General features: G+C 38.1%; 1 protein-coding gene and 1 non-coding gene across 8 annotated transcripts in view; one reads left to right on the top strand and one right to left on the bottom strand.

Annotated features, from left to right (window-relative positions):
• LOC134537788 (protein unc-13 homolog B) overlaps positions 1-26,082 on the top strand; it is a 1,087,975-nt gene that overhangs the window by 456,591 nt on the left and 605,302 nt on the right. For all 7 annotated transcript variants that reach the window (XM_063378591.1, XM_063378590.1, XM_063378592.1 and 4 more), the window contains 2 exons: positions 796-1,113; positions 5,989-6,309. In XM_063378591.1, the coding sequence (XP_063234661.1) occupies positions 796-1,113; positions 5,989-6,309 (639 nt within the window). The remainder of the gene's footprint in view (positions 1-795; positions 1,114-5,988; positions 6,310-26,082) is intronic.
• On the bottom strand, positions 12,333-12,405 carry Trnak-cuu (transfer RNA lysine (anticodon CUU)). Its single transcript has one exon. It is a non-coding gene; the product is annotated as a tRNA-Lys (tRNA).

Raw genomic sequence — 26,082 nt, forward strand, 5'->3', positions numbered from 1 at the left:
AGCAAAGAGTCGAGTGGTGAATGTGCTTTACTTTAATGTGTCTATTTTTAAATAAAATTATAAGTTTCGTGAGCATTGAACATAAAAAACACTGGATAGGCACTAAACAAATTGAGTTCCAACTTTCCTTTATACAGACTGTCGGCAACTTAAAAAAATAAATTTAATGGTCAAAGATCATACAGGCTGGAATATCACTAAAGGTTGCGTCAACCTGACGAATAACAAATGTGCTGTGATCATATGAATAAATTATTTTCCATAACACTAGCTATAAGTAGGGACACATGTATTTCGCGATTTCATTTCATGTCAAGGTATTTCACAAAACACTGTAGCTTTTTCTAAGAGTCACGGCAAATTGTGAGGGTGCAGCAGTGCGGTGACCACATTCTCATTGGCCCCGTCAAGAGCGGGACGACACCTCTCACCGACCTCAGCCGATAACCACAGGAGAAAAAGCTACAGTATTTTGTGAAATACCTTGACACGAAATGTATTCGCGAAATACACGTGTCTCTAGCTATAAGATCGCACATTTTTTTTTTTTTGGATTCCCAACTTGGATACCAAGGGTTAAAAGGTTCTAATCCTGGGGCAAGGACTTATTTAATGTGGAGAGTTTGGTTTGTTGTTATGTTTGAATTTAATTTCTTCTTTTTTTCACCTTCGGAAAATAGTCGACTAAGGGGTAAAGGGGGGTGGTAATAAGCAAAATTGAACGATCACGCAGTCTGGTGAGATTGTACATCTGCGTGGAGTACCTAGTTGCAGCGGAGCCCTTGTTGGCGGCAGGTGGCGAGGCCCGCCGCCCCCGCCGCCGTCATCGCGCCGCCGCCGCCGCCCAGCCAGCTGCACCACGGCGCGACGCAGCGCGGCTACCTGCGCGCCCAGGAGTCGCTCGACAGCTGCGCGGAGGAGGCGGCGCTCGGCGGGCCGCCGCCGCCGCAGCCGCCCCCGGCCGCCGCCGCCGCCGCCTCGCTCAGGGACTCGCCCGCCTCCGTGTTCCTGGACCGCCACGGCGCCGGGACGCCCGTCGACCCGTACCCGACGCCGGCGCAGCGCGCGCCCGAGAACAGCCTCATCGAGCCGTACCAGCCGTCGCCGCCCAAGGTCCGACTCAGGGGCATATTACAGTTTACAAACGCCAGCGTCAAAAAATTAAACCTTTTTTAAACATAAATAAAACATAATAACTTAAATAAAAAAAAGTAATTTTACAAAAAAATTGGTTACAATTCATAGAATTTCGTATTGAATATAAATACAAAATGGTATAATTCGAAATAATTTTTGACAGTGTTGAATCATCTTGGCAGCAATGAGATAAGCATGTCTGCAATGCGCACATGTGTAAACGTGTGCACTTGTGTATATATATATATATATATATATATATATATATGCAATTAAAACTTAGGTTATGATTTCCAACACTCATACCTAGCGGGTAGTCTATGCAATTTTTTTTTTTTAATTTTTGAAACTTAAGTTAAAAAGCATTTCAACGTAGTGTTTTGTTTTCTTCCATACTGCATAAATAGATGATCTTAAACATTTAAACAAAAAAAAATCAATGTTGCCAAAATTTACTTTCGAAATTTTAACGACTTTTAAGTTGTTAGCTTGCTGATAAATACCGCACAGTTCGCTGATTTCCAAAGACAATAATAGCGTTAGTTATAGCATTGAGTTGTCACGCTTATTTTCCTTGCTTTGAGTCCAGGCGCGTCAAATGATTAAGGTCATTTCAAAAATATGGTTCGATAAATCGATATATCCGCAAATGATAAGGCTACACCAAACGGGCCACAAAATATAGCAGTACTAATAGAGACACGGTTATTTAGCGGATTAATTGGGTAGCGTAGTAAATAAACTTAAAACACATAAACATCTGCTTCTCGGCCTAAAATAAAAGAGGAAGATATGATAAAACAAAGTAAATTAACTTGTTATTGACCAATGAGCAATCTGAAAAGATTTGCTCATGTAAAAGAAAAATTAAATTTTTTTTCTTCACATTTGCCATTCCTGGTTACACTGTAAATCATGGAGAATCTTCAATAACGGACAAAAAAAATTGATACCTAAACACAATATAAACGAGCCAAAGTCAGCAGATGTTAAAAGTTATGCATAGACATAACAGAGAATTGCGTGGAAGGAATTATTCAGAAAAAAATATTACAGCACAGACGAACAAGAAGGCTGCAACGACAAGACAGTTACAAGATAAGTACAGAAAGACATTAAACGACCATGTACAACACAGTGACAACTGAACAGATATTCTGGACAACACAACCACCATAGCGCGCAGACGAACACAGCAAGGCTTCCTCAGACAAACCAGTTGCAGCTGTTCATCTGGGCTGTGGTGATTTTTCTGACTTTTTCGTTCCACGGATTTATCTGTGCGATATATGATGCATTTAACATTTGACATTGGTTTGTTTTTACTGTTGCGTTTACGTGTTCATCATTTTTTTTTGTCCGTTATTGAAGTCTCCTTCTGATGCACAATGTAACCATCAATGGCTAGAGACCTGTAAAATTCGAGATTTCAAATCCCTAAAGGATAGACTCCATGATCCTCTATGCACTCGTGCAAATTAAATCTGCTGATTGGTTACCGACTCGTAACACCTGTTGACTGGAATGATCGTGATTCGCTAATTCTTCCGTTAAAAGATTTTTCATTGGCCCAGAGTCCTTCAGATAAGCTGTGGCCCAATCACTGAAGCAAAATAATGTCAAAAGTATTTGGACTCTATCCTATCGCGAAATGAATCCGCGAATTTGGCTTATGGCTTATTGTCTAAAAAAATAATATTTTATATTAATCTCCCTCACTGCATGAACCATTCAAAGATCACATATATGGGCCAGTTGAGTCCTGCCTGGAGTGAAATGAACAAGCGGAGTAATTGTGGCTCTAAATATATGTTGCCATTCCCTTGGGAGTAGAAATCACGGGGGATCTAGTGGTCAGATCACTCGCTACCCATCACCAAGGTGATCCGTGTTCTATGTGCGGTGGGGAAACATGGCGGACGTTGCCGTGACCTATATGGGTTTTCTCAAGGTTCTCCCGTTCCCCCCCCCCAACCAGTTAATTCCGTCGCTGCTGCATAAACCGTGTCATCTCACCTCACGCATCTTCCAGGCTGGCCGGAACGACAGGTCTGTCCTTCAGGTATGGGCAGCCGGCTCCTGTGAGTGTCAGCTCCCACTCCATCCATGTAGACTGTTGGAGGCCAACAGGCGGCGTAGTTTCGCTTAACGAATCTTTCAACTAAGTGTTGGCTATTATCTGTTAGTTGTCAGCAGACATAAATACTGAAAGAAATGTTTTATTTAGATTTTGGTAAGCTGAGAATTGTTTCATTTTCGATCATTCTTCTTGGATCCAATAAGACAATGGTTTTTATTTTCTTCGGCACATACCACATATGGTATTTACTGGTTATTTAAATTGCTGTTATAGATTATTTAATGTAAATTCATATGTCCATAGTCATCGGATTAGAAGTGAAGAATGATATCACCAGTGGCGTACACAAGGACACAATTTGGGATGGAGGGGGAAATAGGGAAATTTATCCCTACTCCCAGAAGTTAATTTTTTTTGGCAAAATATCACTAAAGACAGTATGTTATTGCGTGGGAAGCCACGTTGTCTGTATGTCTGTTAATCGAATCATTATATTTGTAGACCGAAATTTTAAACTATATAAATGAATTGCTCCGATAAAAGTAAATAAGACTGGAAAAATACCTGATTTTCGAAAAAAATAAATTTTATTAAAGTACTGCCGATCTTGTTAAAACCAAATGCAGTATAGCGAGAGCTAAGATGTTATACATAAAAAGAGAGCGCGCGTAACTCAGTACACGTGTTACAAGTGAAACTACTTTGGCAATTCAAAACTCTTCTCGTAAGTATGTCATAAGGAGTAAAACGGCAGAGAGAAAGAAAGCGAGAAATATACGAAGAAACCAAATTTCTAAATAAACATGAATTAAAAAAACTATAAATCACTTAAAATAATTGCTCAGAATATCAATAATTATCGATCAATCAATAGTTATTAATTAATAATAAATGTTACACACTGTTGAAATACTCACACCATAAAATAAATTGTTAGTGTTACTGTTTCTTCAAACAATTCTGCCATTTGGATCATGCCAAATCTCTGAACGAAATATGAAATCCCACTATCTATGCGGTAAATGTAAGGACTGTCTCAACAGCGCTCTCTACGCTGCTGGTCGAACAAGGAGGAACAATAGCGCGCTGGTAGCAAATATAAAATTCAAGGCACTCAAAACTGACTGTGTAGGATACATATATCTATTTTCCGAAACAAGCGCATGCGCACACTATTCTTCCGTTCATAATTATCTCTCAGTTCTATTTTTTTGTCGGGCGGGGGACGAACCATTTCACAAAGAGGAGAAAGGAAACGATTCCAGCAACGTATATAGCATAGTGCTCTCTTTATATCTTTTTTGGCCATGTACCTTATCGTGTCAGTAATGTCACTCTCATCGCGCGTCAGAAGTATTACTTAAAACAAAAGGCAGTCATGGAAACTGTCGACACAAGTGAAAACATAAAACTTTATTTTTAAATGTGTAATATGTAGAGACCGGAAAATTTCACGGTTTGAATGACCTGTACGATAGCCTCTACGGTTCTGTCCTCACTATGGCAAATGCCATCTGTTCATTGGCTGCTGACTCGTGAGTCGCCTCGACTGGGTAGCCCGTGAGTCGATACTTCTATGATTGAAAGACTCTTAATTGGTCCACGGTCCTCCGGATTAAAAGTGAACCAGTTGCAAGAATCAGTACAAAAGGTGCAATTACATAAATGTTAGCATAACACGAAATAATCCGCGAATTTTTCCGGTCTCTAGTAATATGAAATAATTTCAGCGTCAAATGTACGTTAAAATAATGGTTTTGGTATTACATTACTAAAATTTCGGTGACGCTAACCCACAACTTTATTGTAAGCTTTTGGACATACGAAATTGCTAAACATCTGTATGTCTGTAGAAGAAAACTACAAAAAAACAAAAAGACAAAAACACAAATTAGCAAATTAAGTGTTTTTTGACTTTTTGTTGAAGTTATACTTCTAATGCGACTTCCAACAAGGTTGCGTTAAACGTTTAACGCTACCATGGAGAATAACGCTACCATGGAGAATAACGCTACCATGGAGAATAATTTGCATGCAATTAAAAACTATTTTTTAATGATGCCAAAGAAGTATAACTTCTCACGCGCGTACCTAAGTACACGCACCCTCTTTTTGTTTTGTTAAGTTTATAATGTTAATTTAACTTCTTAACGACTAAATGTTTAGTAACAGAGATATAAACTGTGCGAGAAATACTTAACGCTGTTTTTTAATAAAAAAAAAACATGTTATATATTTAGTGAGCGAATGTGCCAATGAGCGACTGTTTTTTTGTAGTTTTCTTCTACAGACATACATGTGCTTAGCAATGGCTAGAGACGGGAAAAATTCGCGCTTTCGATGACCTCCAGGATAGACTCCACAATCCCCTACACACTCGGGCATTTGCCACCTGCTTATTGGCTACTGACTCGTGATACCTGTCAACTGGGACGCCTGCGATTCGATACTTTTTTTTTTTTGGTTGAAGGTTTTCCATTGGCTCAAAATTCCTTCCGATAAACCGCGAGCCAATCACAGAAGCAATATAAAGGTACAGTTTGTTTGGATTCGATCATAAATCGTGGAATGAATCCGCGAATTTTTTTTCCGGTCTCTAGCCAATGGCGTAAGTCCAAAAGCTTAGATCAAGTCATGCGCTCCCATTGCACGAATCTTTCGAAGATAACGTGTGAACCCGTAAGTTTCGCCCCCTACCAGAAGTCGCTGAAGGCGGCTGAAGAAGGGCGGGAGGCGGCTGAAGGTGGCTGAAGAACCACGTGTGGTCGCAGGTGTCCTCGGTGGTTGGATCGCCCTCCCCGCCCGCCTCCTCCGCCCCCGCCACGGACGAGCAGCAGTCGCTGAGCCCCACGGCGAGCGTGCAGGACTCGGCGGCGGGAGGCCGGCGGCGGGGGGTAAGCGGGGGCGGCACGGACAGCGGCGACAAGTCCAAGAGCGTGTCCTTCGAGGACGAGGTGTCCTCGTCGGCGGAGCAGCAGCAGCAGCAGCAGCAGCAGCAGCAGCAGCAGCAGCAGCAGCCGCAGGAGCGGCGCGCAGTCACGGCCAAGGAGCGCTGGCACTGGGCCTTCAACAAGATCTGCATGCAGCTGAACGTGAGTTTCCCCCAACTCCCCCACCGCCTGGGCCGGTGTCACACTACACACAACTGTGTCAATACAGTAACACCTCCCAAGGGGGCGTCCATTAATTACGGAATCTCAACTAATCTCACGCGGGGTAGATGGAAGGGGTCTCGGCAAATATACCACGTAATTATTTCCCCCCTCCCTCCTCTGCACAAAACAGTTTAAAATTTGCGAGAAAACTTTTGTTACGTTAAGGTAAAAACATACGTTTCCACACACTGGAATACGGTTAAATCCTACACACGATAATACTCATCGCGGTTGCGAACGCCACACGAAGTCACTCTCGAGACTACGGATATCAGTCCTCCGTGGACTGAATTAGAATGAACATTCTTTTACGAATTTCAGTAGTTCCTGTTTAATTATTTTATTGTGTTCTTCGACTTTCTTACTGTCATAAATACTAGTAGATATTAACTAGTCTTAAATAAAAATAATTAAGAAATTTTTTAAAAATAAATCCAACGAAATCAAGCACATATTAACGTGTTTACACTAATATAACGCATTTTGAAAAATCTAACCTGATATTAAGGGGGAGGGGGATGTCGAAAATTCGCCAAAATCGCATCACGTAATTAATGGATGCCCTCCAGTAGTTTTTTGAATGGCTTTGCAGTATTAACTGTGCACATAAATAATCTAATAAAACAAAATAAATTCCAGTTGTTGAGTATTCAATTATCTTTTCGATAGTAAATAAAAAAATGGATTAAAATAACAATAGACATGTGTTGTACAAAGTTTCAATACATTAATTGGCAACTGGTTTCAAAAGGTATCGCTTGTAAAATGACAAAAAAATATATACATATATTTCTGTGCACTATGCGAGTCTCCCGCTGCGCCTAAAAAACCTTCCGCAGCATTTTTTTTTTTTTGGCTGTTCTCAGAGTGTACAATGCAAGCCTATAAAGAATGTAGTTAAGTAAATTAACAAAATGTAACATGTAAACAATCTATCTAGTAGAAATCACCGAGTATAAATTCTTGACAACTCTTGTTCAACAGCATAGTGGGACACCGGCCTAACTGTCGAGCCTGAGTTAAAACTCACCAGGCACTAAATTATGTGTGTTTTTGTGCATGAGGAACCATGTCGGCTCTATTTGTGGACTTACTTATTTACATTTATTATTAGTCGAATCATTTCTTTGTTGCGTGCTGAGATTAGCTGCCATGCAGAAATGTCTGCAATTGTATAAACATGCTTTTATTTTTACGTTAGAAAGCTCTTTCCCAAATTTATTAGTGCATCAGGTTCCTATACAACGTACGGGTTTCTAAATAACACATGAACTTTTAAAACTATTATTTTCTTTTACTGATCATCAATATAAGATGATGCGATATTACATATTGAATTAATAAGTCTGATAATACTTGTCAATGATTCTTTATATTTATTTTTTGATTCCTTCTATATTAAACAAATGAATCTGAATAAAAATTATAATTTTCAGTGCTTTCACTGTACACTTAATTTTAAAAAAAAATTTAATTTATTTCCTTACTTGTAGCTGAGAATGCGGAATACTATGTAAACATTTATGGTATTATGGTATTTCTCATTTATGGTATTACTATCTATCGTGATTGAGTATTTATAATTAAGAAAAATTAACAAAATTACATTCACGTAAACGGGCATTTCAAAATTATAAAGTAATTTTTTTTTTAAATTTTTGAAGTTCACACGATACTCTAAGTTTCCAAATTTGGAACCTAATAAAAATACAAAGAATAAGTTAACATTTTTGTTTTGAAATTGAATAATGCTGTTTAATGTAGTGAACCTGGAGACGCGCTCTTAGAAGTAGGCCACGTCTTTCTTTCTTAACAGCACATCTGAAATGTCCGGAAAGCTTTACTAAAGTTGAATCAGGAAGTAGAAGTTTAAGGTACAGTTTAAACCAGAAAATGAATTTTTTTTTTGGCACATTGAAGGCGGCGGTCACCCGAGTCTCGGTGCGACGGGCCGTCTATTTGGACACTGTCTCCATCTGCCGTCCCCGCAGTGCCAACCAATGACTAGAGACCGGAAAAATTCGCAGGTTCATTCGGCGATAGGCTAGAATTCGAACACATATACCTTTTAGATGATTTTGCTGTTGGCTTACTGTTCATCTTGACAAATCTGAACCAATTATATACCCTCTACCAAAGAAGGATCGAATCACAGACAAACCAGCTGAGACGACTCACAAGTCGGCAGCCATTGAACTTGCGTTATTTGCCCAAATGTACAGGAGAGTGTGCAGTCTATTTTGAAGGCCATCGAAACCGCGAATTTTTCCGGTCCCTACCAATGACACATAATACGAATGGCAACGAAAAACTTATTTAAATGAAGAAAAAAAGATATAGGAGAACACAATACGTTCAAATATTTATCAATGTTAAACTAAAACCATAAAGCAATGATAGAACACGGTATTCTTGTACTTGAAACAATTTTTTTTAATGTATTTAAAGCGTAAACCAACGTAGCTACCACAGCGGCCAATGTTCCGTCTTTTCTGGAAATTGCCGCATACTTCAGCTACGCCGTTTCGTGAGATACGTCTCCGTTTACGTGATCCGTCTCCGTTTCCGTGTCACGATTGTAGAACGGATCGAAGAACAGTCCGGGAACAAACAGGGCAGTGGGGAAACCAACCCGCAGTATTTCGCGACCACATCGCGACACTTCACGGTGATCAGTCTGATGAAGCACAGCGTTGGCCCATTGGTAGCGGCAGGAATTTTTCGCGGATAAATCTGAACGCCTATTAGACTACAACAAGATGTAGCCGCACCGACAGTTTATTTCTTGTCATTGGCGACCGTCAGCGAAAGACGTTGATGCCTTATTTGATCAAGCCACTCAGTATGCGTTTGCTTCCGCACTGACTTACTGTGATTGGTGTTTTAACAATCTACACGTACCTGAAAGAAACTCACCCAATCACGGAACACATACGATGCTACAGTGTTTTAACTTTCAGCTAGCCTTGGTTTCTTTTTGCGAAATATGCAAGGCTCTACCCATTGGCCGTGAAGTGATGTTCTCCAATCACCGTCTCGGCACGTTGTGACTTTGGTCTGTCGAAAACTTATTTGCAGAGTATTCAATTCTGTTCATGCATTTTTACCTCAATTTTTCAGTAGCCTACTGTTAAAACTAAACAAAAAAAACTTTATTGGATGAATAGTAAGTATCTGCATCTAAGGCCCTTCAAAGTTCTTGGGATCTTTAGATTATACTTAAGAAACGATTAAAACTACTATGAAACAGTGTAACTTTAATGAGAAAAAGTTGTACTTGATTGATTGAAAATCAATTTTTTAAAGTTTCAAAGGTTTTTTTTTTTTAGTAAAACTCCGCTGATTTCCAGAACTTCTAACAATGTCATTATCAGACTGCACAGCATGCAAAAAAATTGAGCTAACAAACTTATTTAATAACGCAACTGTCCCAAACAGTTAAGTAATGTATGCACCGAGAAACTTTGATGGAAAATAAAATATTTCAGTTCAATTCTTTGGAACTCTCAAAGAGTGAGTGCTAGTTAGGAGCTCGTAAGCGATTTAAAGGGCCATATAAAAAGTTCTTCAAGTAGTTCCACGAAATTCTCACAGAACGCAGTGTCGTAGCTGTCAACTGTGTCTGAGACAGCAAATCACCAGCTCGTGCGACACGTAAGAGATAAAACTGTACGTATATCGTTTACCTGAACTTCCTCTTTTATTGTGAGCTTCATTTTGTTCCTCAAGCTTTGTCATCCACACACTGCCGACCATTTTTTTTTTTCATTCGAATTGTAACCTTCTGCAGACATGACTGCAGTTTATTATATAATACAAAAAATAATAATAGGTTGGTGATACGTGTTTGATTGAAATACTGGTAGTTTGCTTGCACAATATTAATTCATACTGAAGAGAAGTTCTGAAAAATGTATAGCAGTTGTTCTAAATATGAAATCTAAGCAAAATGCTGAATATTCCGATGTTTGGTTTACTATGTAAACATTTATGGTATTATGGTATTTCTTATTTTTGATATTACTATCTATCGTGATTGAGTATTTATAATTAAGAAAAATTAACAAAATCACATTTACGTAAACGAACGTTTCAAAATTATAAAGTAATTCTTTTTTTTTTTTAATTTTTAAGTTCACACGATACTCTAAGTTTCCAAATTTGGTACCTAATAAAACTACAAAATATAATTTAATATTTTTGTTTTGAAATTGAATAATGCTGATTAATGTTCCTCGTGAGAAATATACAGATAAGAAATAGGGAATATTGCAATAAAGTGAAATGGTACCAAGAATTATTTTATTTTTATTTTGAAACAGTGAGAACGCAACCTGGTAAAGCCCGGTTGTAGGTTTCTGTGTAGGTATTCTATATTTCTTTATGTCAGTGTTAAACCCCGCAGTTCCCTTTAGTACAAATGACACTTCTAAAATAAATTAATTCCAGTTAATCTCTTACTCTGAGTGGAAAATTTTGTATTTAAAACTACATAAACGTGATTTAATTAGTGTTTTTACGAGTTGTCTAAGTATGTTTATACATATATACACTTATATGGTCCGCAGGTGGATATATAATACTTAAAAATAAATATTTATATGAGTTTATAATTTTTGTGACAAATATTTGCATAATATAAATAATGAAACGTATAACCATTAAAATAATGTTATTAATAATTTAGTTAAGGTTCCCAAAATACATCATCACCGGAAATAACTTTTTTTTATAAATATGGATATTCCATTATGCAACTTGTACTTTAAGCAAAAAGCATTTTTTTTTCTGTATCTATTTGCTATAGTAACTTTTAATATATAACTAAGTCTGTTGGTTCAGTTATTTCATACTACGTAGCCTTTTTTTGTTACTTTAGTAAAAAAAATTGGTTCTCTGTAAAGTCGGTTCACGGACGATAGTTTAACGTGACAACGTCATAACAAAACATTGATGAAATGATTGATCCAGAAGAAAAGGAAATATCATATTTGGCCTGAGACTGAGCCGTAATAGGTTTTTGAAACCAAACCATTTAGGCATTAAAAATATTATATTCTTTAAGGAAGAATTTTTTTTTAAATTTTTCTATCTTTTGTATGATAAAATCTACCTCTGCAAACTTTTATGAATAAAATTGAATCATTTTTATTGAATCATTACTATTTTGTATGGATAAAAAGGAGTGAAATGAAATGTACAATTTAATTAATAAATTTACTCTTATTTGCATTCATTAATTCAAATATATTTATTACTTTTGAAGTGTCGGGCGTGTCGTATTTATTTTTTCAAGTACAAAAAAAATTTCGCTTCGGCCGGGATTCGAACCGTCATCCTGTGGATTGGCAGTCAGCGAAGCTAATTTTTTTTTTTTTTAAAAAGTTGGTTGGCGTACCGGCAAGTCTGACAGTCACCAATGTGCCAATAAGCTCCCCCCGCCCCCCTTCAATGTTTTTATTATATGTAACCCCGCATCGTTGTGAAATTGTAGTTGTAGTTGTATGTGCATACGCCAAGGAGACGATAAGGACAACACAAATTACAACCATGTCTTACCCGGGATTCGAACCAAGATTCCCACACCGTATCCCGGTGCGTAGCCGATTACGCTACGGAGGCCGATAAAAAATCCCCGCCCAACGTGGGGCTCGAACCCACGACCCCGAGATTAAGAGTCTCGTGCTCTACCGACTTTTTTTTTTTTTTTTTTTTTTTTTTAAAAGATTGATGGCACACTGGCAAGTTTGGACAGTCACCAGTGTGCAACAATCTCCCCCCCCCCTTAATGTTGTAGTTTTAAGTCACCCCGAGTCATGGAGGAATGGTAGTGTTCGTTGAAGGTTGTTATTAAGACAATACAAATTACAGCCATGTCTTACCCGGGATTCTAACCCGGAGCCCCCGCACCGTAGCCCGGTGTGCCGTCGACTGCGCTACGGAGGCCGATAAAAAATCCCCGCCCAACGTGGGGCTCGAACCCACGACCCCGAGATTAAGAGTCTCGTGCTCTACCGACTGAGCTAGCCGGGCGTATTTGCTTATTGCACAGCCACGAGGCTATATTGAGAACTATTGTTTCAGATGTTATAAATTAATAATATTTCACGCACGATATTTGTTTGAATTTCTTTTAACTAGCATATTCTCTGTTGGACTCGAAATATTTACACGCTCGTGGGCTCATAACTATAATACGCTGTGTGATTTAGTTGATCAAATAATAACTCATGACAAATAATTACCAATGTCAAACTAAAGCGTGAAATGTATCATACCAGCAATAAATATTTAGTTACACAGCTAAAACAATATTCATACAACACTGTTTAAATATACTGATTTACACTAGTAATTAAAATAATGCGTACTTGTAAGAACGCCATTTCCTTGCTAATATACTCCCGTGGCGTGGTGCACAACAATAACCTCGAACCCCGCTATGTTGTCGTCTGCCCCAAGCCGTGTGTGGCGACATGCGCAGGCGTGATCCAAACGGCGCGACCCGCCTATCCCTGCAGCATGGCGGGGTGAAACTTGAGCAGTACGCCACCACGTGTCGGCCGAGTTCTCTGTACCGTCCGCAACATACCAGAGAGATGCCACGCATGCGTAAACAGGACACATCCGTAGTGGGACACCCGTAGTGGGACAATTTTTCGTGCGTGCAGCCAGCGTTTATCGATTTATTAGACGTTGTCACGTAAATAAATACTACAAGAAAAACAACCTTTACAAAAAAGTTAACTAGAATTGTACACATCTGTGTTTGTAAATAAGTAAGTTTCCATATATTACTTATGGATAAAGGAATTATTTATAGGTACGGCACCCCTGTTACATAGAAAAGCTATCTGGTTTTATTTCACTACGAATTTAAGAATGATGGGCATTACTGTTACGTTAAAAGGTGGCTGTTCCTTCGACCCAGTTGGTAAAATATTTTTTTATTGTTTTACAATTTTTAAAAATATTTTAATAAGTTTAATAATTCATCAAATTTAAAAATAAAAAAATTCATTAGCATTTTTAACTCGTAAAGTTAAATGAGCAAATTATTTCTGTGAATTATGTCAGTGAATTGACTAATTGCATGTAATGTATAGACATATCATGAAATAACCTACATTAAATCACACCTTATTTCCATTGTATTCTTATTTACTTAATATTACTGGATTTTCACAACAGCATAGCAAGAAAATTTAATTACTATTACGTTTTAAATATTTCACAAAAAAATTTTTAATGCACTATATTAAGAAACTTTTTTTTTTGCATTTTAGGAAAATCAGGTAGGCTTATAAAATAAAAAATCAATTCCCCAGGTTACATAATTTTAGGTTCCACTGCTGAAAAGTTCGTGTCCTTTCAGTATTTGATCAGATTATAGCAATGTGTTTATTTATTCTCATATATGTAGCTGCTTTCGACGGCAACTATGGAGAGGCTATTTTTACGCTGGCACATTATGTATCGCGTGTGTGAAGAACCGATTCCATTCTTCTCTACTGATATACAAATTGTCATTCTCACTTTTATACCTATTGGGATGACAGACGATATTGCAGAAATTAAACATCGTGTAAGGCGGGCTTAATCGCAACCTAGTATGTCTGCTGGTCGATATGTCACAGACTTTTTTTAAATACAAATATTATTCTGTAAAGTGTGCTTATGAAACTTGGTCAGTAATTCCTTTCAATATACTTTACTTTTTATTAGGTTTTTTGTGTTAATTTATTACCGTATTGTATAACTTATTAACCTTTGAGTAATTGTAATAAACCATTATTTTTTTGAAGTAATAACCAATAAACAAGCAAAGTTAAGGATAGGTGAAGTCATAGTCATAAAATAAAGCCCTAAGTTAAAGAAAACCTCATTGCATTCCTATCAGTTGTTCGTTTGAATATCAATAATATAAGGACATTCACTTTCTTGTAAATTTCTTTCAGTTACAAAGTTAATATAAATAAGGATTGTTAAAATTACTTGTATTTTGATTGTTTCCTTAAAAATAATTTTTTTTTTAAATTTCTGCATGCCTAACTAGTATGAAATAACAGAATAAATGAGAAGAAATATGTATTAAAAGGGATTAGGGTAATTAGAGAAATAAATACTATTAGGCCTAATAATAACATTTTTTCATAAGGCAAAGTGTATATAATGTAATAATGAAATAAATACAAGGTTAAAATATAAATTATAATGACAGGATCTAAAACATGTCTTGGTCTTCATGTTTCGCTCGTTGGCACCATGCACTCTGCCGCTGTGCCACAGGCAGACATAACCTACAAACTTGAGTCATCACCTCAGAAACATAACGAAGCTAGTTTGATCACGGATTCTTAAAGTTATGTTTCTTTAAATTATTTAACTTAAACGAATTGTATTCATTCGACACAACAGGTATTTTTTTGTCATGAGTTATTATTTGATCAACTAAATCACACAGCGTATTATAGTTATGAGCCCACGAGCGTGTAAATATTTCGAGTCCAACAGAGAATATGCTAGTTAAAAGAAATTCAAACAAATATCGTGCGTGAAATATTATTAATTTATAACATCTGAAACAATAGTTCTAAATATGGCCTCGTGGCTGTGCAATTAGCAAGTACGTTTCCCGATGTCCAGAAACGCGGACATACGCAGTGCACTTGCTGTCACACGCGCGAGTCCGCCATCTTGTCATCTTCGACTGGTGGCTGTAAGCAGGAACGATGACGTAGTTTCCCAGCATTCAAAAGTAATCGTACCGCCTGGTAGTCCGCGGTGCTCGGAGGCCACGACAAGTAGCCGGGAGTCTTAATGTCGCCTACCCGTATTTTTTTTTTTACGTTCGAGGATACGGATACCGGCGTACGACCGGGTTTGTCGTGAGCTAGAGTCACGACAAGACGAGTCGAGCCCATGGACCCCGGACCTGGTGCCTTTAGAGACCGTTTGGTTCCTTCTGACAAAATCCTGCCACACCTCCTCTACACACAAAGCTCGGGTCGATGAATTGAGTCTCTCAATCAAGCAGGTGCATGTTTCAAGTGTTTCCTGGTTTAAGTATGAAGCCAAGCTGAAAGAAGGGATCCTTGAAGGTCCAGACATCAGAAAAAACATTTTTGCAGATGCACAATTTGTTCTGACCATGGATGAGAAGGATAAGGAAGCCTGGAATTGTTTCAAGGAGGTTGTAGAGAAGTTCATTTGGTAACGTGAAGGATCCGAACTACAGGAGTATCATCGTGCGTTTGGAACAACAAGGTGGCAGGATGAGTCCAAAGGTTCACTTCTTACACTCGCACGTGAACTTGGGGGATCGTCAGTGAAGAACAAGGCGACATCAAGGAGATGGGACGCAGACATCAAGGTAGGTGGAACGTGGACATGTTAGCGGACTATTGTTGGATGCTACATCGTGATTCATCTTTAAGGAGGCGCACCTGTTAAAGGCAAGTTGAGTGTCGCCCCCGGACTGTCAACCAATCCGTGAAACGATCGGGACTGCAGACATAATACTCGCCACCTTCGTCCAGGAGAGTTATACAGCGAGAACGGACACGGTGTCTTGCCCAAACAGGCTCACGTTTTTGAGTTCACAGAAAGCGCCCGGCGCCACCCTCATGGCACGGGAACTAGTCCAAGGTGAGGCGGCCGCGCGCCGTTATGTGTGTCACGCGGGTGAATGTCGACTGCACGCGTGACTACGAATACGGGAGTGTGCGCTTGATGAACGAGCAAGTTCCCGACACAGGCGAGGTCTATAGATTGTCACCAACCCACGGCGTAACACGCACTCAATAAACAGCGTCACCGTCAACGATATATTTTTTTGTTGTAAATGGAACAGAAATTATTTATGCAAAATTACATATATTTGTGAATTTGTACGTTTACAATAAAACAACTGTATCACTACAAAAAAAAGTGTTCGCAGTAATACTGGATTCGGATTCTTAATCGGGTATTAATGCTTTTTTTTTTCTTTTTTTTTTCCCCAGTAACCCGTTCCTTGAATAGCTAGCTTTCCAGTATTAACTGCGCACATTCATAAGTATAATAAAACTGACAATTCGATTATATTTTATATGGCTTGAAAAAATTAATGCTTGAATAACACATAAATTAATATATATAATTATTATGTGCTAATTTTCGTAAAATTACTCAGTATTATAACGATAAACGTCTTTCATATACGCAAAAATGATCATAGCCACATGTTTTACAAAGTTACAATATATTTCTTGTATTGTTACAAACTATTTCTTGGCAACTGGTTTCCAAATGAATCTTTTGTTAAAGTACAGAAATTTTTTTCTGTGCGTGAAAGAAATAATTTAAAATCACGAAAATTATTTCAGAATCACTTGTACAGCTAAAATGTATATAAAATGTAAAGTGCAATCATAAATATAAAAAAACTTAATAAAATTAACTTATAATTTTTAAATAATATGTTGCTTGGTTAATTTGTAAACCCAATCAACCCTCACGTCTGATCGACAATTCTTTCCAATTAAATGTTTAATGATCATTTTTTCAAACTAAATATTTGTTAACTTTTTGAGGTATTTTATTATGTTGAGATGAGTGTAAACAAAAGCTTGCTCCATTTTTTATGCTACGTTATATCGTAAAAGACGGTTGAAGTAATGTAGGTACGAACTTCAGGGATCACTGATCAGATAGAAGCGAAGAGCCCAATCGAAAAGTAAATCTACTCCCCGCCTGCCACAGAAATACACCGTGGAGAAAAGAGAAAGTCATATTTTCAACTGAAGTAAAACAAGTCAACTCGTACGAATTGGACTTCTAATCGGGTTGAACAATGTCTCCAATGGTCTTCCCAGTGTTCATGTCCACGCTAGATGACAATCAGACTATAGTGCATTCCAACTAATCTAGACATTTCGTTATTTACGGCTGATGGTTAGGCGCAGGCATTCTTCGCGAATAAATCTGAACGCCTACTAGACTGCAACAAGGTATACGCGCACCAGCGGTTTCTTCCCTGTGATTGGCGGTCGTCTGCGAGAGAAGTAGTTGCCTTATTTGGTTGAGCCACTCAGGACGCATTTGGTTCCGCAATGAATTACTGTGATTGGTGTTTTAACAATCGTCATGTACCTGAAAGAAACTCACCCAATCACGAAACACAGACGATGCTACAGTGTTTTAACTTTCAGCTAGTCTCGGAATCTTTTCGCGAAATATGAATGGCCCTACTAATGGTCATTCCCTTAACACATTCACGGGGCTATCATCACAGCCATCGCTGTCTACTCCGGGGTCGATGCCAGACCGGGGAATCGAACCCAGGAGCCCGCCGAGAGAGCCTAGCCCCAAATCTCCAGCCTTCACTTCATTAAAGCTGGGTTTTGATAGTTTTGTGATATAGGATAGTACGGCTGCTAAGCAGCAGATTCAAATATATATTTGAGGTCTCTGCCGTGGTTTGCCAACAGTTTGGAAAGAGCGAAAAAGGTAGGCGAGGGGGAAGGGAATTGTTATTTTGAATTTACTGGGTATTTATTTGTAGGTGAAAATCTTTTTGGGTGACTTTAAATTTTGATTTGTCGATGCGGACATATTGATGTTCAGTTACCTGTGCAGAGGAGGTAGTTGCGCAATGTTGTTGCAAATACATGGGATTTATTTGTATAGGTTTGTGTGCTAGGGTTTGCCTAATACCGCGACCCACTTCTCCCCTCCCTCTACGGAGAAGAGGGGCAGGAACTGCGGGGGGAAGGGGGGGTGCCCTCGACCCAAGGCTGGCTCCACGTGCACCCAGTCATGGGCGTCGCAAGGATATATATTTTTTGGGGGGGACTGCAATTGATTTAGTTGTTGAGGAATATCCATCCCATGGGAAAAAAACGGGGTGGTTGGGGGGGGGGGGAGGATTTCCCCGGGAAAATTTGGGGTTTGAAGGTGCAAAAAGGTGGTTTTTAGGCATTTTTATATCCTAAATATTCTAATTATAGTTGGTTGCAATATATAATTTATTTTTTATAAAAAAATATTTTCAGAGAACAAATTTGTAAAAACACAGTGCTCGCATTACCACGATTGGACTAAATGCACCATGCGCAACATATGGGTTGTATCACAGAAATAATATTTTTAATATAACTACGAAGCTAAACATATTATTGGAGGGGACGAAATTGAAGACTTTTATTATTGGGGACGGGGGGGGGGGGGGACGTGTCCCCCCCCCCCGTCCCCCCCGGTTGCGACGCCCATGTACCTAGACGAGGTACTGTCTCGGCGAAAACGAGGCCGTCTGTCTGCCTGTCGAGAGTGGCGGAAGAGACCTTCCCCTGCTCTTAGAGCAGCCATACCCGCCTCGCCACGGGGCGCGAACCGCATTTACGCTAATCGCATCCCAACCCTTTTCTGTCTCCCCCCGTGCGACCCACCCCCTTCCGGCTGTGTCCGGCAATGGACTGCGAGGTCGCCGCACACCCCCTCACTAGCCCCACCCTCCCCCTGGCTCCACAGCCGCAACCAGCCACCCGCAGACGTTGCGAGTTCACTCGACAGTCAAAACTCCAACCATTTGTACGGAACGCAATTATTAATGGTCCTGAATAAAAAAATTATTTCTAAAAATGTTAGTACTTTTTTTTAGTTATAGGCTTTTTATTTCTCGTAAGTTTTAAAATCCCCAACTATGCGCCAAAATTATTAGATACCATCATTAAAATTCAAAATAAAATCAAACATACCATGCTTTTATGGGAAGGGGGGGGGGGAATATTTTACGTGACCTAAGGGGAAACATTTTTTAATCGGATAACTTTCATTAAACGTTATGTAAAAAAAAATAACCATGCTAAATTAGCAAGTTTTTTTTTGCTTAAATAAGCTACATTTTCCAAAAAAAAAAACATTCTCAGTTGGTATAGTAATTTTTATAGTGTGAATAGTCAACGTTAACTTGTTAAAAGTCATGCGAGTATTTTCCCTCCCATCTTTGATAATGGTGGTTTACCCATTATTGGGTTATACAAATTTGTAGTCAGCGTATCAATAATTCGGTGCAGGGTGGTGATTTTAAAACAATTTTAAAATGGCTATAACTCAAAATTAGTACACTTTGTAACTTTGAATTTGAACTATAAACTGCTTTCTGGATTAACGTTGAGTTCTGGGACATCGTGTAAGATTTATGACAGTTTCAATTCTGCCATACTTGTTTAACTTGCCTCATTACGGAGTCGTGATACACTAAACCATTGACTAACCAGCAGCGGCAGAACGGTTGAACCAAATTTAAGTAAATTCAACATGAGATGTCTTGTTTCTACTTGTCACCAAAAATGTAATGCCTTAAACAGTAATATCACATATGCTTTGCACTTCCTGACTTCTTCTGAACACAGATAACGTTCTCTTCGTCTTGATTGTTATGGCACACCAGATGTCAGAAACTGGACTTCAACTTTTCCAAATAACCAAGCGTCATATTTGCCTTTGCAGGTACTTAATTATTAATTTTTTTATATGTAATGTAGTTTATAGGATGATTCAAAAGTATCAAATATTGAGGAGAATTATCTCCACATTAAAGTTTTAATATACCTCGTGATTTTTTTTCTTTACCGAAAATACTGTAAGCGAATTTTGTTAAGGGGGGGTCAGTGTTAGGGAAGTTTCTAATTTAGTACCAGGCTGCAGCCTGTACGCCTAACCGTGCGATGCTTTCAACCATGCAGGAAGAGTAGCATGCATCACGTACTTTAATTGGTGATTGCTGCCTGCACTCACTTTCCTGTCTTAAGTGTAGACAAAAACTAGTTGATTTAGGTCGAGGTAAAACTTACGGGTGCTTGGACGCAAGGGCCGCAGTGTGTATATGTATGTATGTATGTATGTATGTGTATATATATATATACATATATATATATATATTCATCAACAGCTAGATTTGGTGCAACCAGTGGTACATATGCCCAAACCCGTGACCAGTATTTTTTTGGCTAAGGGGGGGGGGGGCAGTATGAGCATTAAATAGTTTTTGTGAGCAAGTTTTCTCTATAGTTGAATTTTAAAATACATATTGATTGTCACGCTTCAATGTCAGGGAATAGTAGACTTTTATAACGCCGAAATTCACGCAACTATTTTGCTTTTAAAAGGAAACGGGACATTTTTATATATTTCGTTTTTTTAATTTAATGGTTTTACGTCAATTATTTGAAGATTTCGCTAAAACAAGTGAAAAGTAAACATACAAAGCAGCATTAAATATAGATTAATTGGAACTACAATTCCTGCCGCTGCCTTGCACGAGGCATATTATCGGGCTGTAACGGGAAGGAAATAAATTACCGTAACCCGCTGAGGATTACGATAATTCTTCTGAAATAATCTTTCCGTAAAATTACGAAGCTGGGTTGCTTCAATTTCGTCATTCTCTCTTCGCTTGAGTTTCGTTTATTTTAAATCCTATAAGGGAGGGGTCCGCACCAACCCCCTCCTCATGGTTTGGTCTCTGATACGCCCCCCCCTGGTGGTAGGCGACTGTACTTTGGTAACCTCCCGGCTGTTAGCTACTGGAGATTGTATAAGGAAAATGGAGAGAATTATTGGGCGTTTGCTCGCTTCTGCCGTCGCTCGCTGCGACGATGAAAATAAAAAAAATGTCGGGAGGGGGGTTGTTCGCAGAATCCACCCCCCGCGGTCGAGGGTTCGACGCCCGGGACTCGGAGTGCCACCCCCAGCGGGGAATAATAGCCGTACCCTGTACGTCGTCAGGCCGGGCGCCGTTTCTGGGCGGGTTGGGGAGGGGATCGGCGGCAAAAGGGGGTGGGGATCTTCGGAAAAGGTTAGCATGGATGGCCCGATGGGGGGTCGAGTGAGCTCTTGAACCCTGGAAAACTCACCACCCCCCTCCCCTCTTCCATTTCTTTTTACCGACACCCTTACGGTTCACTCGCGCAAAGCTTTACCGGCATCGATTCTCTCGTGTTGCTAAGCCCACAGCCGTTGCGGTAGTCTGCTCTGTCTGGTGAATACCCACTGGACCGTCGACTTTTTTTTTTTTACTGGGGGTACTGTAATTTCGCGATTCATTTCACTCGGATCTTGCCTAGTATCATCCAGCCGTCTAGCCGTCGGTCTGTGACAAGGTCACGTGTTTTGGGTAACCACTTCCTCAGCTCTTTTACAACTGCCTCAAGGTTTCAAATCATCTTCGACGTGAAGCATGTGCGCACGGGCTTCGGGTCTACTTTGCTACCCAAAGATTTCGCGAAAATATCGCGGCTCTAGAACTAACATGTTTCAGAACAAGAATTGACCTTTCCCCATTAAAAAAAAAAGTTTGGTTGACCTCAATTGGAATACAAAACCACGTAATCAAGAACTCACCAAGGGAGAAACAAAATGGTTTTGTAAGAGTTCTTGGTGACTAGAAATTAAATGTTTAGAACATTTCTAAACTAAAGGTGTGATCATATAAAAAAATTGAACAGCTTTGAGGGAACTACAGAACCATTTTTTTTCCTCTGTTATATTTGTGCATTTGGCACGGAGAATGCACGCAAAACAGTTAATGGTAGTCAAAACATTTTTCTCATGGTTATTAGTGATTTTTTCTCACCGAAATTCTTTAGTGCAGCTCCTGGAGTGGGAAAGGAATTTTAACATTATGCATCCTGACATTTAATGAGTAAATGAGTGAGTTTTCAGCTTCAGCTTTCTTTCATTAGGCCAGTTTACCCAGATTGATACTCCTAAGGTAAAAAAAAATGATGGGCTAACAGTATGTCGTTACTATAAGACACTTCTAACCCGTTAAATACGAAGATCGGTGGTAACAAACTTTGGAAACAAACATCAATTTCACGTGCATTATAGAATATTTATCCCACAGCGCTTTTTTTTTTGCATTTTGGCATTTGAAAAGCGAATATTTGGTTTATAAGTTTATTTATCACGATCGGCATGGTTTTAAAGTATTCTACGTCGAATTTTGTGTCCGAGTTTCGTATAATAAGTGTATTTGCAACATGAGAACACATGAATTTGGTCATTACCGATGTTAGATGTTTACACATCACACTCAAAGACTCGCTCACAATTTTTTTTTGTGTTATTTACAGTCTTTGTAAACAATTTAATTTGGTTGTCTGTGTTCGAAAACAAACATCATGCACTGATTGCCAAGTGACGGTTGTGCAATGGGTATCACTGGTACTTTTAGTTAGTAATGTCAAATTCGTGATAAGCTACATAATACATATGTATCAGAGGAAACGAACATATATATTAAATAACCTTGCTTAAAAATTTGTGTGATATGTATTTTTTAAACCATCACCATTTGTTTTGATATTTAACATTTACTTAGAAGCCATTAGTGAAACTCGAGCTTTAGATGCATGCTTTTATAATAATTGTGTTTTAGGAATATTTAAAAGTATTATTGATGTTCCGTATTATCCTTTGTGCTCGCCAGAATGGAAATAAAATTTTCATGGCTTATTTTTTAACAATAATAGTCTTAATTCTTCTAGCTTAAAAGTGTTATAACATCCATTTCCTGCATTTGTTTTATTCACATACTGCAAGCTAGAGTGTACTCTTGCATATTTTATTAAGCCTAATGTATTAAAATGAAAGTTTACTCAGTTGGCTCGAACATCGTCTATTAACACACTGCTGTGTCGCCATCTGTTAATATGTACTCAAAATGCTTAAAATATTTCCATATATATTTAAAAAAAATGTTTAAGATGTTCTAGAAAGGATTTGGTTTAAATCGGTATTCTAATACGGTAGGGTGATGTTATATTCATATTAGCGTTGGTCGTTCTTGCTAAAGCAAGTCCAACTTCGACCGAGTAATACTTTTTTTTAAAATTTTTATACATATAAATTTAACGAATAGATCTGGTAACTTGGTGATTTTATATGCACATAACTCTTGATTTTTACTATCTTGTATTATCTGTGGGTGTCCATAGTACATCGTTGGCTTTCTTGACAAATTATAAAATTATTGCTATATTATATCGCGTTTCAAGTAAGTTTCTTCAGTCTGTACTGTTTTTGCTCACTAAATAAAAAAAATTATACTGAATTTGTTGTACACTGTTATTTTTACAAAATTACCATGTTCCTCTATTATACCGTGTTATAACGATCCTTGCTTTTTTTTGTTAGATTTCCGTCGCTTCTTTATGCATCTCCGCTAGATAGATAAGTCATTGTTAGTAGTTATTTCATTAGGATTTTTTTCGTTCGTGCACGATTATTGTTCGACGATGTATTAGAAATTATAATGGTTACTGATCGAAAGGTATCTTACCGACTTGCTCCGATAAACATTCAAGCGTGATAATGACGGCAGTACTTTACTCTGACCGTGAGATAACGCTCACCCCAATAAGATAAGGTTTATTAACCCATTATCTTTTTTTTTTTAACTGTCTATAAACATCTGCTCGGATGCAAACTCTTAGCCGGCAAAACTTTCTCCGGCACTGCAATTTTTTTTTGTAGATGGAACAGAAAATATTCATGAAAAATTAAAGATATAGTTGTAAATTTGTACATACGCAAGAAAACAACTGTATCACTACAAAATAGTGTTCGCAGTGATACTGGGTGCGGATACTTACCCGGCCACTCATGCTGTGTGTTGTCCCAAAACCTCCAATAGTTAAAAGTTATTTGTGAACCGTTCCCTGAATAGGTTTCCAGTGTTAATAGCTCACATAAATAGACATTATTATACTAGTAATCAGATTTTTGAAATGCAAGAATAATTAACCTTTATTGCCGAAATTGTTATTGTAATAAACAATGAAAACCACATTAACTTTTCACTTCACTTTATAAACAGTCGACAAAACAGTTCACGTGTAGATGACTTGTAATTAATTTTAAAAACTGGCGTTTAGCTATAAAGTTTAAATATAATTATGAAAACGTTTTCATATAAATAACTGTAATCGAATATCTATCATCAATTATATGAATCACCATAATTTTTTGGTCAATGGTAAAATAACCTATTATTACTGCACTCGCCGACAGCGTAACAAAACACAGCGTAACGGAACAATGAGTGTAACGGGACACAGCGTAACGGAAAAATGTGCGTAACGGGACACTTTTTCGTGCGTGCAGCCGGCGTTCATCGATTTAGTATTAGACGTTGTCACGTCAAAAAATAAACATAGCCATGTGATGTAGATAGTTACGCTTAGTTACACTATCTTCCTTGTAGTATTACAAACTATTTCTTGGCGACTGGTTTTCAAAGTAATCTTTTGTGAAAGTACAGAACTATTTTTTTCTTTTGTGAAATCACGCATGTCGCGCAACCGAGTGACGACCACTGGTCTTATCTTTTTGGGCCGGAAATGTTTCCCGGAAACAGAGCTTCCTCGTACTACAAGTCAAGTAGAAAGCGGCTGTTCAAATCGTATCTGGGAGTTGGGGTCATATAGTCTGTGCCATGTAACTTTTCTCCACTTCGACAGTTCCCAACAGTAATACCAATGGTCTGCATATTATTCTATCACTGATGTTCTGTCAATAGAGTTTGTGAAAAATATGTCATGTGGTTTTCAAGTGTCAGCACACAAAAATCTCATGCTGCTTTGCAATTAACTGTACTTTTACAAGAGATTCCTTTGGAAACAAGATTCCAAGAAATAGTTTGTAATACTACAAGTAATTTATTGTAACTTTGTGCATCACACATTTGCATAACTGAAATACGTTTTTTCGAACTAATAATGATTCTTTCCTACGAAAATTGGCGCATAATTTTATATTTTAATTGATTTTCCATTCTGTCAGAATTTTTTTAAACAATGGAAATTATAATAGGATAGCCTACTCTATTAAAGTGCTTTATTTTATTATGAATATTAATGTGCACTGTAAATACTGGAAAGCTATTCAGGGAAAGCTTTACAAATAACTTTATCTATTGGTGGTACTGTGTCATCACAAAGCATAAATGTTCGTTTAAGAATTGGAACCCAGTATTACTGTGAACACTATTACGTAGTATTATATTTGTTTTCATTAAATATGTATTGAATGTACAAATATCTGTAATTTTACATGAAGATTTCTGTCCTAATTACAGTGCGGGTACCGCTTGTATTATTTTTGTGAACTGTCCATTTTGATAAATGAACATGACACCGACTATAGCTGTAATCTGAAGCATGCACACAGATTCTTCATGGAGAGTGCCCGCAGAAAATAAAATATAATTTTTACTTTACTCATTGTAAGCAGAGCCATGCTTAATTCGCGATATTGTTAGCAAAGAAGATGGAATGCTCATTTAGCCATGTGTTGCTCAAAGCTACAATATCTTTCTTTTATTAGTACAAACAATTTCTGGGCAACTGGTTTCCAAAGGAATCTTTTTGTACAAGTAACGCAGTAAAGTGTTTGTTTGGCAATAGGTTAAAATATAAAATGTTTAACTTTTTTTCTGGTTCAGCGATTGGCCCGTAGTTTATCTCGGCCGACTTGAAGCCCTCAACTAAGTACAAGTACAAAATTCCACAGGGTTTCCCCTGGTTTTTCTTTGGCTCAAATTTCTTTATGCGCAAATTTTCGTAATAAATGCTCAGTATTATCTCAAAAAAAGTATATCACATATGCGAGAATAATCTATAGCCATCAGTGGCGAGGCGTGAGGTTTACATGAGGGAAAGCAAC

This window comes from Bacillus rossius, chromosome 12 (genome assembly GCF_032445375.1).
Source record: "Bacillus rossius redtenbacheri isolate Brsri chromosome 12, Brsri_v3, whole genome shotgun sequence".
NCBI classification, from domain to species: Eukaryota; Metazoa; Arthropoda; class Insecta; order Phasmatodea; family Bacillidae; genus Bacillus; species Bacillus rossius.